Source organism: Haliotis cracherodii, unplaced genomic scaffold (genome assembly GCF_022045235.1).
Source record: "Haliotis cracherodii isolate W230 unplaced genomic scaffold, xgHalCrac1.p SCAF_12, whole genome shotgun sequence".
Lineage (NCBI taxonomy): Eukaryota > Metazoa > Mollusca > Gastropoda > Lepetellida > Haliotidae > Haliotis > Haliotis cracherodii.
Genome location: NW_027266267.1, coordinates 32,969,842 through 32,985,647, shown reverse-complemented (window position 1 = coordinate 32,985,647; position 15,806 = coordinate 32,969,842). Strand labels below are relative to the sequence as shown.

At 44.2% G+C, this 15,806-nt stretch overlaps 1 protein-coding gene across 1 annotated transcript in view; it reads left to right on the top strand.

Annotated features, from left to right (window-relative positions):
- Positions 1 to 13,987, top strand: part of LOC139458363 (follistatin-related protein 1-like) — a 51,314-nt gene extending 37,327 nt beyond the window's left edge. Inside the window, exons 8-11 of the mRNA XM_071239771.1 lie at positions 4,139 to 4,202; positions 5,175 to 5,248; positions 6,639 to 6,817; positions 11,533 to 13,987. Of these exons, the coding sequence (XP_071095872.1) occupies positions 4,139 to 4,202; positions 5,175 to 5,248; positions 6,639 to 6,817 (317 nt within the window). The 3' untranslated portion in view covers positions 11,533 to 13,987. The remainder of the gene's footprint in view (positions 1 to 4,138; positions 4,203 to 5,174; positions 5,249 to 6,638; positions 6,818 to 11,532) is intronic.
- The last annotated feature ends 1,819 nt before the right edge of the window (positions 13,988 to 15,806 follow it).

Sequence of the window (15,806 nt, the reverse complement as noted above, 5' to 3'; positions counted from 1 at the left end):
GTAATGGCACTCTGTGTTGTGGCACTCTGTGTTGTGGCACTCTGTGTAATGGTACTCTGTGTTGTGGCACTCTGTGTAATGGCACTCTGTGTTGTGGCACTCTGTGTAATGGCACTCTGTGTGGTGGCACTCTGTGTTGTGGCACTCTGTGTAATGGCACTCTGTGTTGTGGCACTCTGTGTAATGGCACTCTGTGTTGTGGCACTCTGTGTAATGGCACTCTGTGTTGTGGCACTCTGTGTAATGGCACTCTGTGTAATGGCACTCTGTGTGGTGGCACTCTGTTGTGGCACTCTGTGTAATGGCACTCTGTGTTGTGGCACTCTGTGTAATGGCACTCTGTGTTGTGGCACTCTGTGTAATGGCACTCTGTGTAATGGCACTCTGTGTAATGGCACCCTGTTTGATGGCACTCTGTGTAATGGCACTCTGTGTAATGGCACTCTGTGTGATGGCACTCTGTGTTGTGGCACTCTGTGTAATGGCACTCTGTGTTGTGTTGTGGCACTCTGTGTTGTGGCACTCTGTGTAATGGCACTCTGTGTAATGGCACTCTGTGTGGTGGCACTCTGTGTTGTGGCACTCAGTGTAATGGCAATCGGTGTGATGGCTCTCTGTGTGATGGCACTCTGTGTGATGGCTATGTGTGAAGGCACTGTGTGTGATGGTACTCTGTGTTGTTGCTCTCTGTGTGATGGCACTCTGTGTGATGGCACTCTGTGTGATAGCGCTCTGTGTGGTGGCACTCTGGGTTATGGCACTCTGTGTGATGGCACTGTGTGTGGTGGCACTCTGTGTGATGGCGCTCTGTGTGATGGCACTGTGTGTGATGGCACTGTGTATGGTGGCATTCCGGGTTATGGCACTCTGTGTGATGGCACTGTGTGTGGTGGCACTCTGTGTTCTGGCATTCTTTGTGAAGGCTTTCTTTGTTATGGCATTCTGTGTGATGGCATTCTGTGTGATTGCATTCTGTGTGATGGCACTGTGTGTGGTGGCACTCTGGGTTATTGCACTCTGTGTGATGGCACTGCGTATATAATGGCACTCTGTGTTCTGGCATTCTGTGTGAAGGCTCTCTGTGTTATGGCACTCTGTGTTCTGGCCCTCTGTGTGATGACACTCTGTGTTTTGGTACTCTGTGTGATGGCTCTCTGTGTGGTGGCACCCTGTGTGATGGCACTCTGTGTGATGGCACTCTGTTCATGACATCACTGTGTGATGGCACTCTGTTCATGACAACGCTCTGTGTGAAGGCTCTCTGTGTGATGGCACTCTGTGTGATGGCACTCTGTGTGGTGGCACCCTGTGTGGTGGGACTCTGTGTGATGGCACTCTGTGTGGTGGCACTCTGTGTGAAGGCACTCTGTGTTGTGGCACTCAGTGTGAAGGCACTCTGTGTGATGGCACTCTGTGTGATGGCACTCTGTTCATGACATCACTGTGTGATGGCACTCTGTTCATGACAACGCTCTGTGTGAAGGCTCTCTGTGTGATGGCACTCTGTGTGATGGCACTCAGTGTGGTGGTACTCTGTGTTGTGGCACTCTGTGTAATGGCACTCTGTGTTGTGGCACTCTGTGTAATGGCACTCTGTGTAATGGCACTCTGTGTGGTGGCACTCTGTGTTGTGGCACTCTGTGTAATGGCACTCTGTGTTGTGGTACTCTGTGTAATGGCACTCTGTGTTGTGGCACTCTGTGTAATGGCACTCTGTGTAATGGCACTCTGTGTGGTGGCACTCTGTGTTGTGGCACTCTGTGTAATGGCACTCTGTGTTGTGGCACTCTGTGTAATGGCACCCTGTTTGATGGCACTCTGTGTAATGGCACTCTGTGTGATGGCACTCTGTGTTGTGGCACTCTGTGTAATGGCACTCTGTGTTGTGGCACTCTGTGTAATGGCACTCTGTGTTGTGGCACTCTGTGTAATGGCACTCTGTGTAATGGCACTCTGTGTGGTGGCACTCTATGTTGTGGCACTCTGTGTAATGGCACTCTGTGTTGTAGCACTCTGTGTAATGGTACTCTGTGTTGTGGCACTCTGTGTAATGGCACTCTGTGTTGTGGCACTCAGTGTAATGGCAATCGGTGTGATGGCTCTCTGTGTGATGGCGCTCTGTGTGATGGCTATGTGTGAAGGCACTGTGTGTGATGGCACTCTGTGTTGTTGCTCTCTGTGTGATGGCACTCTGTGTGATGGCACTCTGTGTGATAGCGCTCTGTGTGGTGGCACTCTGGGTTATGGCACTCTGTGTGATGGCACTGTGTGTGGTGGCACTCTGTGTGATGGCGCTCTGTGTGATGGCACTGTGTGTGATGGCACTGTGTATGGTGGCATTCCGGGTTATGGCACTCTGTGTGATGGCACTGTGTGTGGTGGCACTCTGTGTTCTGGCATTCTTTGTGAAGGCTTTCTTTGTTATGGCATTCTGTGTGATGGCATTCTGTGTGATGGCACTGTGTGTGGTGGCACTCTGGGTTATTGCACTCTGTGTGATGGCACTGCGTATATAATGGCACTCTGTGTTCTGGCATTCTGTGTGAAGGCTCTCTGTGTTATGGCACTCTGTGTTCTGGCCCTCTGTGTGATAGCACTCTGTGTGAGGACACTCTGTGTTTTGGCACTCTGTGTGATGGCTCTCTGTGTGGTGGCACCCTGTGTGATGGCACTCTGTGTGATGGCACTCTGTTCATGACATCACTGTGTGATGGCACTCTGTTCATGACAACGCTCTGTGTGAAGGCTCTCTGTGTGATGGCACTCTGTGTGATGGCACTCTGTGTGGTGGCACCCTGTGTGGTGGGACTGTGTGATGGCACTCTGTGTGGTGGCACTCTGTGTGAAGGCACTCTGTGTTGTGGCACTCAGTGTGAAGGCACTCTGTGTGATGGCACTCTGTGTGATGGCACTCTGTTCATGACATCACTGTGTGATGGCACTCTGTTCATGACAACGCTCTGTGTGAAGGTTCTCTGTGTGATGGCACTCTGTGTGATGGCACTCTGTGTGGTGGCACTATGTGTGATGGCACTCTGTGTGATGGCACTCTGTGTGATGGCTATCTGTGTGATGGCACTCTGTTCATGACAACACTCTGTGTGAAGGCACTCTGTGTGATGGCACTCTGTTTGGTGGCACCCTGTTTGATGGCACTCTGTGTGATGGCACTGTGTGATGGCACTCTGTGTGATGGCACTCTGTGTTGTGGCACTGTGTGTGGTGGCTCTCTGTGTTATGGCACTGTGTGTGATGGCACTCTGGGTTATGGCACTCTGTGTGATGGCACTGTGTGTGATGGCACTCTGTGTGATGGCACTCTGTGTTGTGGCACTGTGTGTGATGTCTCTCTGTGTGATGGCACTCTGTGTGATGGCACTCTGTGTGATGGCACTCTGTGTTGTGGCACTCCGTGTGATGGCTCTCTGTGTGATGGCACTCTGTGTGATGGCACTCTGTGTGGTGGCACTATGTGTGATGGCACTCTGTGTGATGGCTCTCTGTGTGATGGCTATCTCTGTGATGGCACTCTGTTCATGACAACACTCTGTGTTGTGGCACTGTGTGTGATGGCACTCTTTTTGGTGGCACCCTGTTTGATGGCACTCTGTGTGATGGCACTGTGTGATGGCACTCTGTGTGATGGCACTGTGTGTGATGGCACCCTGTGTGATGGCACTCTGTGTGATGGCACTGTGTGTGATGGAACTCTGTGTGATGGCACCCTGTGTGATTGCACCCTGTGTGATGGCACTCTGTGTGATGGCACCCTGTGTGATGGCACCCTGTGTGATGGCACTCTGTGTGATGGCACTCTGTTTGGTGGCACTCTGTGTGATGGCACCCTGTGTGATGGCACCCTGTGTGGTGGGACTCTGTGTGATGGCACTCTGTTCATGACAACACTCTGTGTGATGACACTGTGTGAAGGCACTCTGTACACGACAACACTTTGTGATGGCACTCTGTACATGACAACACTGTGTGATGGCGCTCTGTACATGACAACACTCTGTGTGATGGGAATGTGGGGGTTGTCATGTCTGTGCAAGGGGGTATATTACACAGCTGAAATACTATTCTGTGTGTTGTAAGACCCCGCTCACTCACCCTATTGTGATTTTCTTTATTGCTTCAGAATGTCAGCTGGAAGACAAGAAGTACAGGGATGGAGCTGAGACCCAGGTCGACTGTAATGTGTGGTACGCATGAGCAGATCATATTTGTGGATTAACGATCAGGGGTCAGTCCTATCACAGCAGGCTGTGATAACACATCAATCTGGATTACTTCCAGCCCAAGTTACTTCTCTTAGTCAAACACTCAGGTGCAACAATATTTTCTCAGGAAGAAGTTTGGCAATCAGATTCTTACTCCGATACACTATCTGTTTGGATATGTGACTACTCTGTATGAAATTCTGAACTTTCCAATCAGAATCAAGGCTAAACAATTCTCAGTGCGAGCATTCTGAGCAGCATATTTGATATCTGTGTCTAGAAAACAAATGAACATAAACAACCAGTTTGGAATGGAAATAATAAAGTCCAACCATTATATGGTTGTGCATATATCATACAACAAAGTGAAACTAAATCTCTGCCATGTGATTGGTTCAATAATCCATGCATCCTTCATTTAGATTGGGTGGTGAAAGTTTGCTCACAGGATTTGTTTGTTAAATGTTTTTTATTCTTCAATCCCTCAACATAGTGTTGAAATCAGTCTGTTGGAAAGTTGTGAGGACTGGTATTTTTCAACATTTCCATCTGACAAAATCAGCTTACCTGATTTCTCAATGTTTTATACAGTCACTAAAATAAATAAATCCTATTTTTGTTCCTATGCTATAAGATGCATTAATACATCCAGACTTTCCAGGAGGTAGGGTTTTATCATCGCCGGCAATAGTAGTAAGCATGTTAAGTGCATCTAGTGCAGTGATCTAGGAAATCTCTATAAATGATTTTCAACACCTAGTAAATAAACTTCAGTCAATAAATTTCTGAAAAAGCAGGGGACAACACAAGAATATGTGACAAAAGGTGTCACGAAACTCCACACTTCAACATTTAGTACGTTTTGGGGTGGGTTGGGGGTATACCTCAAAACTTGTTTTATCCGACATCAAACTTTTGAACTGGTTCTGAAGATGTTGTTTTATTGTGTTCCAGCGTGTGTGCATGCGGAGACTGGGTGTGTACAGGGGCGCCGTGTGGGAAGGACAAGAGAAACCAAGGGGTTCCAGGTAAGGACAGGTAAAAATAATACCCATGAAGACCCAGGTTAGAATAGGTCTTCAGCAACCCATGCGACTATGCTTGTCGTAAGAGGCAACTAACAGGATCAGGTGGTCAGGCTCGCTGACTTGGTTGATGCATGTCATCGTATTGAATTGCATGGACTGATGCTTACCATGGCAATCAGTGGATTGTCTGGTCCAGACTCGATAATTTACAGACCACCGTTATATAGGTGGAATATTGCTGTGTGTGTCGTTAAACAAAAAAAAACCACACACTTGGTGAACTATTTGATGCGTGTGACTAACTTGCTTGGTTTAACATAGTGTGTGTAAATGTCTCTCGCTTTCATGACATTCCTTCAGTTCTGTCTTGTATTTATCAAAGTGAATGACTTCTCGTGATTTTTTATTAATGAAAAATAATGTTCCCTTGTGACAGATGAGACGGTTATCCAATCAAAGCAAACAAACAAACAAGGTTAACGTTGTACAACACACGTGTGACAAACAAATTTAATATCTCACCACCTGTATCTTCACCATGTGGGTAATAATACGAAATACAATGTTAGCTGTTCATGTTGGATGTCCTGAAAAAATGTGTTTAAAAACATTAATTGTTTAGCTGCTACTTTCACAGAAAAAGAATTGTACGTCTTGAAACTGTGAACGCAAACATATTCTGTACCTAAGATAAATCGTGACATTTTTTCTTCCAATTTGGACATTTTTACTGAATATTGCCGCGGACTTGGGACTCCAGTTTTTATTGGTTCTCTCACTGAATGGTGGCACATGCATCATATGTCGGAAACATTGACTGATATAAATAAATCTGAAATTATGAATAAAATAAGATAACTTTTGACATTATATTATCTTTAGATGTTGTCCTAGGAATGAGTTTGCAATGAAATGTGTAGCTGTTTTGTGGCTGAAACTACAATCATTTTACAAACTGAAACCATTTTTATAGAATCAGCGATCTATTCCTTGATAGTCACTGTAGTTGACAATCCTGACAGATAATGCTGAATCTAGTGTCAAACCATTAAATACAAACACTACCAACACTCAAGCTTTTTTTTTGTTCAAAATACTCAGTTAATTGCGACGTTGAAGTTTTAGCTCAGCTGACCGAAAGGTCCATGCAATGTTAAAATTTCTCTGAAATTACGAAAACAAGAATCTACAAACTTCCCAAATTGAACAGAATATTTTGATCCCAATCTAGCAAGATAAGTTCCTGTGTAAATATGGTCACATTATGTTGATTGTGGAGATATTTTGTGAGATGGCTCCCACCTGGCCATTATAGAAGGAGTTCCACTATTTAAATGACTCTATGTTAGATGTTGTGTATAACACAGTCTAACTAACACTGTCTGTTCAGGGCCAGTGCACAGTGGCCGTCTGCCCACACAGGAGCAGAGGGAGAGATTTCTGCGAGGGTTCAAGGCTGCCAAGGAGGTGTACGTCCGCGCTGTGCAGGATCAGGTAGCCAACAAGCAACACTCACGGGACATCGCCCAGCAGCTGAACGGCTTGAACAAGAAGGACACTCCACACTAGGTATGTCAGCCATGCTATCTCGGAGCGGGTCTAGCCATGGACATCAGCCTTCTTCTCAAGGAGATTCTCACATAGCCTTGCACATCAGCATTATTTTCAGAGAGGTTCTCTAGACAACTTTGTACATCAGTGTTTATCTCAGAGAGGTTCTCACGTAGCCTTGTACATCAGTGTTTATCTCAGAGGGGTTCTCCAGACAACCTTTTACATCAGACTTTATCTCAGTTAGGCTCACAGCTAGCCTTGTACGTCAGCGTTATTCTCAGAGAGGTTCTCTAGACAACCTTGTACATCAGTGTTCATCTCTGAGAGGTTCTCAGGTAGCTTTGTATTTCAGCCTATATCTCATAGAAGTTCTCAGGTAGCCTTGTAAGTCAGCCTATATCTCAGTGAGGCTGACAGCTAGCCTTGTATGTCAGCCTATATCTCAGTGAGGCTCACAGCTAGCCTTGTACGTCAGACTATATTTCAGTGAGGCTCACAGCTAGCCTTGTATGTCAGACTATATCTCAGTGAGGCTCACAGCTAGCCTTGTATGTCAGACTATATCTCATTCAGGCTCACAGCTAGCCATGTACATCAGACTATATCTCAGTGAGGCTCACAGCTAGCCTTGTACGTCAGACTATATCTCAGTGAGGCTGACAGCTAGCCTTGTATGTCAGACTATATCTCATTGAGGCTCACAGCTAGCCTTGTACATCAGACTATATCTCAGTGAGGCTCACAGCTAGCCTTGTATGTCAGACTATATCTCAGTGAGGCTCACAGCTAGCCTTGTATGTCAGACTATATCTCAGTGAGGCTCACAGCTAACTCTGTACGTCAGACTATATCTCAGTGAGGCTCACAGCTAACTCTGTACGTCTGACTATATCTCAGTGAGGCTCACAGCTAACTCTGTACGTCAGACTATATCTCAGTGAGGCTCACAGCTAGCCTTGTACGTCTGACTATATCTCAGTGAGGCTCACAGCTAACTCTGTACGTCAGACTATATCTCAGTGAGGTTCACAGCTAGCCTTGTACGTCAGACTATATCTCATTGAGGCTCACAGCTAGCCTTCTACATCAGACTATATCTCAGTGAGGCTCACAGCTAGCCTTGTATGTCAGACTATATCTCAGTGAGGCTCACAGCTAGCCTTGTACATCAGACTATATCTCATTGAGGCTCACAGCTAGCCTTGTATGTCAGACTATATCTCAGTGAGGCTCACAGCTAGCCTTGTATGTCAGACTATATCTCAGTGAGGCTCACAGCTAGCCTTGTATGTCAGACTATATCTCAGTGAGGCTCACAGCTAGCCTTGTACATCTGACTATATCTCAGTGAGGCTCACAGCTAGCCTTGTATGTCAGACTATATCTCAGTGAGGCTCACAGCTAGCCTTGTACATCTGACTATATCTCAGTGAGGCTCACAGCTAGCCTTGTATGTCAGACTATATCTCAGTGAGGCTCACAGCTAGCCTTGTATGTCAGACTATATTTCAGTGAGGCTCACAGCTAGCCTTGTATGTCAGACTATATCTCAGTGAGGCTCACAGCTAGCCTTGTATGTCAGACTATATTTCAGTGAGGCTCACAGCTAGCCTTGTACATCAGACTATATCTCAGTGAGGCTCACAGCTAGCCATGTACGTCAGACTATATCTCATTCAGGCTCACAGCTAGCCTTGTATGTCAGACTATATCTCAGTGAGGCCCACAGCTAGCCTTGTACATCTGACTATATCTCAGTGAGGCTCACAGCTAGCCTTGTATGTCAGACTATATCTCAGTGAGGCTCACAGCTAGCCTTGTATGTCAGACTATATCTCAGTGAGGCTCACAGCTAGCCTTGTACATCAGACTATATCTCAGTGAGGCCCACAGCTAGCCTTGTACATCTGACTATATCTCAGTGAGGCTCACAGCTAGCCTTGTATGTCAGACTATATCTCAGTGAGGCTCACAGCTAGCCTTGTATGTCAGACTATATTTCAGTGAGGCTCACAGCTAGCCTTGTACATCAGACTATATCTCAGTGAGGCTCACAGCTAGCCATGTACGTCAGACTATATCTCATTCAGGCTCACAGCTAGCCTTGTATGTCAGACTATATCTCAGTGAGGCCCACAGCTAGCCTTGTACATCTGACTATATCTCAGTGAGGCTCACAGCTAGCCTTGTATGTCAGACTATATCTCAGTGAGGCCCACAGCTAGCCTTGTACATCTGACTATATCTCAGTGAGGCTCACAGCTAGCCTTGTACGTCTGACTATATCTCAGTGAGGCTCACAGCTAACTCTGTACGTCAGACTATATCTCAGTGAGGTTCACAGCTAGCCTTGTACGTCAGACTATATCTCATTGAGGCTCACAGCTAGCCTTCTACATCAGACTATATCTCAGTGAGGCTCACAGCTAGCCTTGTATGTCAGACTATATCTCAGTGAGGCTCACAGCTAGCCTTGTACATCAGACTATATCTCATTGAGGCTCACAGCTAGCCTTGTATGTCAGACTATATCTCAGTGAGGCTCACAGCTAGCCTTGTATGTCAGACTATATCTCAGTGAGGCTCACAGCTAGCCTTGTATGTCAGACTATATCTCAGTGAGGCTCACAGCTAGCCTTGTACATCTGACTATATCTCAGTGAGGCTCACAGCTAGCCTTGTATGTCAGACTATATCTCAGTGAGGCTCACAGCTAGCCTTGTACATCTGACTATATCTCAGTGAGGCTCACAGCTAGCCTTGTATGTCAGACTATATCTCAGTGAGGCTCACAGCTAGCCTTGTATGTCAGACTATATTTCAGTGAGGCTCACAGCTAGCCATGTACGTCAGACTATATCTCATTCAGGCTCACAGCTAGCCTTGTATGTCAGACTATATCTCAGTGAGGCCCACAGCTAGCCTTGTACATCTGACTATATCTCAGTGAGGCTCACAGCTAGCCTTGTATGTCAGACTATATCTCAGTGAGGCCCACAGCTAGCCTTGTACATCTGACTATATCTCAGTGAGGCTCACAGCTAGCCTTGTACGTCTGACTATATCTCAGTGAGGCTCACAGCTAACTCTGTACGTCAGACTATATCTCAGTGAGGTTCACAGCTAGCCTTGTACGTCAGACTATATCTCATTGAGGCTCACAGCTAGCCTTCTACATCAGACTATATCTCAGTGAGGCTCACAGCTAGCCTTGTATGTCAGACTATATCTCAGTGAGGCTCACAGCTAGCCTTGTACATCAGACTATATCTCATTGAGGCTCACAGCTAGCCTTGTATGTCAGACTATATCTCAGTGAGGCTCACAGCTAGCCTTGTATGTCAGACTATATCTCAGTGAGGCTCACAGCTAGCCTTGTATGTCAGACTATATCTCAGTGAGGCTCACAGCTAGCCTTGTACATCTGACTATATCTCAGTGAGGCTCACAGCTAGCCTTGTATGTCAGACTATATCTCAGTGAGGCTCACAGCTAGCCTTGTACATCTGACTATATCTCAGTGAGGCTGACAGCTAGCCTTGTATGTCAGACTATATCTCAGTGAGGCTCACAGCTAGCCTTGTATGTCAGACTATATTTCAGTGAGGCTCACAGCTAGCCTTGTATGTCAGACTATATCTCAGTGAGGCTCACAGCTAGCCTTGTATGTCAGACTATATTTCAGTGAGGCTCACAGCTAGCCTTGTACATCAGACTATATCTCAGTGAGGCTCACAGCTAGCCATGTACGTCAGACTATATCTCATTCAGGCTCACAGCTAGCCTTGTATGTCAGACTATATCTCAGTGAGGCCCACAGCTAGCCTTGTACATCTGACTATATCTCAGTGAGGCTCACAGCTAGCCTTGTATGTCAGACTATATCTCAGTGAGGCTCACAGCTAGCCTTGTATGTCAGACTATATCTCAGTGAGGCTCACAGCTAGCCTTGTACATCAGACTATATCTCAGTGAGGCCCACAGCTAGCCTTGTACATCTGACTATATCTCAGTGAGGCTCACAGCTAGCCTTGTATGTCAGACTATATCTCAGTGAGGCTCACAGCTAGCCTTGTATGTCAGACTATATTTCAGTGAGGCTCACAGCTAGCCTTGTACATCAGACTATATCTCAGTGAGGCTCACAGCTAGCCATGTACGTCAGACTATATCTCATTCAGGCTCACAGCTAGCCTTGTATGTCAGACTATATCTCAGTGAGGCCCACAGCTAGCCTTGTACATCTGACTATATCTCAGTGAGGCTCACAGCTAGCCTTGTATGTCAGACTATATCTCAGTGAGGCCCACAGCTAGCCTTGTACATCTGACTATATCTCAGTGAGGCTCACAGCTAGCCTTGTATGTCAGACTATATCTCAGTGAGGCCCACAGCTAGCCTTGTATGTCAGCGTTATTCTCAGAGAAGTTCTCAGCTAGCCTTGTACATCAGCCTATATCTCATAGAGGTTCTCGCCAAACCTTGTACATCAGCCTTTATTTAAGAGAGGTTCTCAGCTAGCCTTGTATGTGAAACTATATCTCATATACCCCACTCAGACACAGTATACTGACTCCAATCCAACTAGTCCTGGTCTTTTCCTTAAGCAGGGTAACAACAAGTACTTTTAACGTCTTTGGATATGACATGGGTGGGGGTTGAACTCTGTCCACTAGACCAGGGAGGCGGTATGTGCGTATAGTAAAGCTCATCTCCATCTCTGTTTACAGGGGCTGGATGAACCGCTGACAGTCTGGCCACAAACTGGATGCCGGATATTAGTCCATCAGCAATTTCCATCTGAAACCAGAGGCTGAACATACCACCAATATTTACCAGGTTAATCACAGTTACTCGTTGATATAAGTTATAACAACATGTACCTCGGAATCATCACGGATTCTGTACTAGGTCAACTTTCACTCATCTCCAGCATGTACATGCTTCAGTGGTTTGTATATTTGGATGTTTATGCTGATGACTTGTTCTTCGATGTTGTTTGATTATCATTGTTTACTGTTGTTTACTGTCCATTTGGTATGTGAAATGTGACACTTTATTTATCTTATTTCATGATGACCTTGTTTTGTAAAAGATTTAAAGTTACAAAAGCTATAAATCTGTGTTACATATTTGTGACAAGCCCACAATATTAACGGGAAGGAATAGTTTGAATTTGAATTTTGCATTCCATTATAAACTTTAAATCTTGCAAATATAAAATACTGGATTGGATGCCTTGTGCGCATGACCAAAGATGTCTACTTATCCATGGTTGGATGTCTTGTGCGCATGACCAAAGATGTCTACTCATCCATGGTTGGATGCCTTGTGCGCACGACCAAAGATGTCTACTCATCCATGGTTGGATGCCTTGTGCGCATGACCAAAGATGTCTACTCATCCATGGTTGGATGCCTTGTGCGCACGACCAAAGATGTCTACTTATCCATGGTTGGATGCCTTGTGCGCATGACCAAAGATGTCTACTCATCCATGGTTGGATGCCTTGTGCGCATGACCAAAGATGTTTACTTATCAGCTTGTCTCCCAGACCCTAGAGAATAAATTTAAAAACTCCAACTCATGTCCAGAATGATTTGGCAAGTCTAGAAATCAAGGATTGTTTGGGCTCCATGTGGATTTTATTTTTTAAGATGTCATCCGTGTTTGGACTCCATGCCTGCTGCATACATAATGATATAATTTATTAAATTCATCTCTGAATGTTTCTCACAGACACTGCTTATTGTTCTTATTCATCTGTTAACATGGTTAACAGATCGTTATGCAGGTAATTTCCACTGTAAGTCGGTGCACAATTACAGCGCAACTGCAAACAATCATTTGTTATTACAGGAAGTTGTCATATAAAAAAAGGAATTCCAGCATGCATGTTTGTGTCATGTGATACTTAAGGTCTTGAAGCCATAGGCATAGTGCTTGATGACAACCTCTTAATTAATACACAGGGTAATTATTCTGCTAAATATCAGGTGCCGATATCATATATATTGGCCCATGACAATAGATGTTTTATATCCTGCATGTGTAATGTGTATATTCATGTGGTGCATATGTATGTGTACCATCTTATTTATTCTTTAATTTTACAAGTATTCTATTCAGATCTGATTCTATGTAGTTTTATTTACTACCCAAACACTTACAAAATTGTAAATAAACAGTTTTTACTATTTTGCTTAATTCTGTTGTCAAGGTCATGTTTTCAGGGATAGGAATGTTCTATGCTCAGACATTGATGACTTGTTTGTCAGAATTACTGGGGTAGGTTAGTTGTTAAAGGGTTCACTTGTCATGTGGAAAGCTCACATGCCCCACATGGGTACAATGTGTACAATGTGTGAAACCCATTCTGGTGTCCCTTGACGTAAAATTGCTGGAATATTGCTAAAAACGGCGTAAAACTATGCTCACTCACTCACTCAGAATTACTGTCAAGACTTGGGGGCAGAAACAAAATGGCAGTAAGAGTGCAGTTTGTGTTTCTGCTGGCTCGAAGTGGCCTACTTCTTATTTCATGAATTCATATTTCATATTTCACATCTTATTCATATTTATTAACTTGGTTCACAGATTGCAGAAATAAGGAAATTAGTATTTCAAAAATTGTTTTATTTTCTGCCAATTCTGCCGATTTCTTAAAGGAAAAAGTGAACATAAACATGATTTTCAAAAACGAGACATTACTTTCACAAAGGTTTGAATAAATTGAAAACAGTAAGTTTTCTTCCTGTTGAATTTCAGTAATGTAAAACCTCTAGATTTGATAAAAATGTTTACTGTTGTTCATACAAAATAACCAGCCAAGCAGCATCTTTTTTGTTTTAGATGATTTTATGAGAGATAAACTGCAATGTTTTCATTTTCTCATTTTGAGCAGTATTCCCACAAGTTACATTTTACTTTTACAAGATTTGTAAGCTGATTGATCAAATAAAAAGTCGGCAAAAATAAAGAATATTCTGAAGAAGTAATTGAGATAGCTTGGGTTGAAACAATGTAAAAACACATGTGAATGTAGCAGTTCTGGTTGTGGAGATATTTGTTTTAGTGAGGTTACATTTTAACAAAATGCATGTGTTCTTATAGTCATATTTAATTCCATTGTATGCTAAAGCTTGATGTATTTACAATTTTTCCAAATAAATGTAGTTGATAAAATTGTGTCATGGTCTTCTGTGAAGCTCCTATTTCAGATGCAGAGAAGTCTAGAACGTTCATCTTGGAATTTATGCATGTTGACATAACACATAATCTTTCTGATACAAACTATTCTGTGGTTTTAACCACTAGTCTAAAGCTTGTAAAAGTATGTTCAGTCTAGCCGCCTCAGGTGATGGCTTACATACTGGCACTATGAACTACTGGAGTGGTGGCAAGAGACAAGTTAGGGACAGATGACTCAAATGTCTGGATGAGTGGATGAGTCATAATCAACTATTAGTGTTGGTTTGTTTGTTTGTTGTTTAACGCGTCACTCAGCATTATTCCAGCTATATGATGGCGGTCTGTAAATAATCGAGTCTGGACCAGACAATCCAGTGATTGACAGTATGAGCATCTATCCACACAGTTGAGATATGATGACATGCATCAACCAAGTCAGCGAGCCTGACCACCCGATCCCATGAGTCGCCTCTCACGACAAGCATAGTCGTCTTTTACGGCAAGCATGGGTTGCTGAAGACCTATTCTACCCCGGATCTCCAGGGGTCAACTATTAGTGATTGTGTGAGTGATCGAGTGACATTCAACTGATATAGTGAGTGAGTAGTTAAGATATCATGGCAGGGACACCAGAAATAAGCTTCACTTATTGTACCCTTGTGTGGAATCAAACCTGGGCCTTTGACATCATGGGTGAACACTTTAACCACTGGGCTACCCCACCGCCCTTCATTCGTTAGTGTTGAATCAGAGGTAACTCCCGTCAAGGGGAGCCAGGGCAAGACTGGTGTGTTGTAACCTATCTATATCTATAATTAGCTGAGGGTGGTGAAATAGGGTCTAACCTAGCGTTCAAGATTGTTGCACTTGTCCAGAGATGTGCGGGCACATGTGTGGCTGCTTGTACTTGTCCGGACGTACGCTGGTTTTATAGTGCTATAGCTCACTGAGATACCATGCCGCAGTTTAACAAGAATACCCCATCAAACTCTGTACATTGCCTCCGAGCTGACCAGTAAATGGTTTATCCCCTTAATACCAAGTGCCAGACAGGGTGAAAAGTCAGCTGGGAATCGATCTCATGATGTCAGTCACTGGATTGTTTGGTCCACATTCGATTACTGCCATCATATAGCTGGAATATTGCTGAGTGCAGCGTTAAATAACAAACACACAATGGTCAGGTCAATCACTGGATTGTCTGGTTTCAGACACGGTTATGTACAGACCACCGTCATATGGCTGGAATATTGCTGAGTACATTGTTAATCAACACACAATCAACAGACATTTACTCCACAATAGTCCAGCTATATGACAGCGGCCTTGACATCATGAACATTGATCTACATAATGATTGTGATGTCAGTGGGTCTGACCACCCAATCCCAGAAGACAACTCTAACAAAAAGCAGGGGTTGCTGAAAGACTCAATTCAAATCCAAATCTTCATCAGGGCATTGAGTGTTATGAGTCAGTGAGTCTAATGAGTCAGTGAGTCAGTGAGTCTAATGAGTGAGTGATGGTCTAACGAGTGAGTCTAATGAGTCAGTGAGTCTAATGAGTGAGTGATGGTCTAACGAGTGAGTCTAATGAGTGAGTGAGTGAGTATAATGAGTGAGCGAGTCTAATGAATGAGTGAGTCTAGTAAGTCAGTTGAGTCTAATTAGTAAGTCTAGTGAGTGAGTAAGTGATTGAGTCTGATGATTGATTGAGTGTAATGAGTGAGTCTATTGAGTAAGTGAGTCTAATGAGTGAGTCTAATGAGTGATTGAGTCTAATGAGTGAGTCTAATGAGTGATTGAGTCTAATG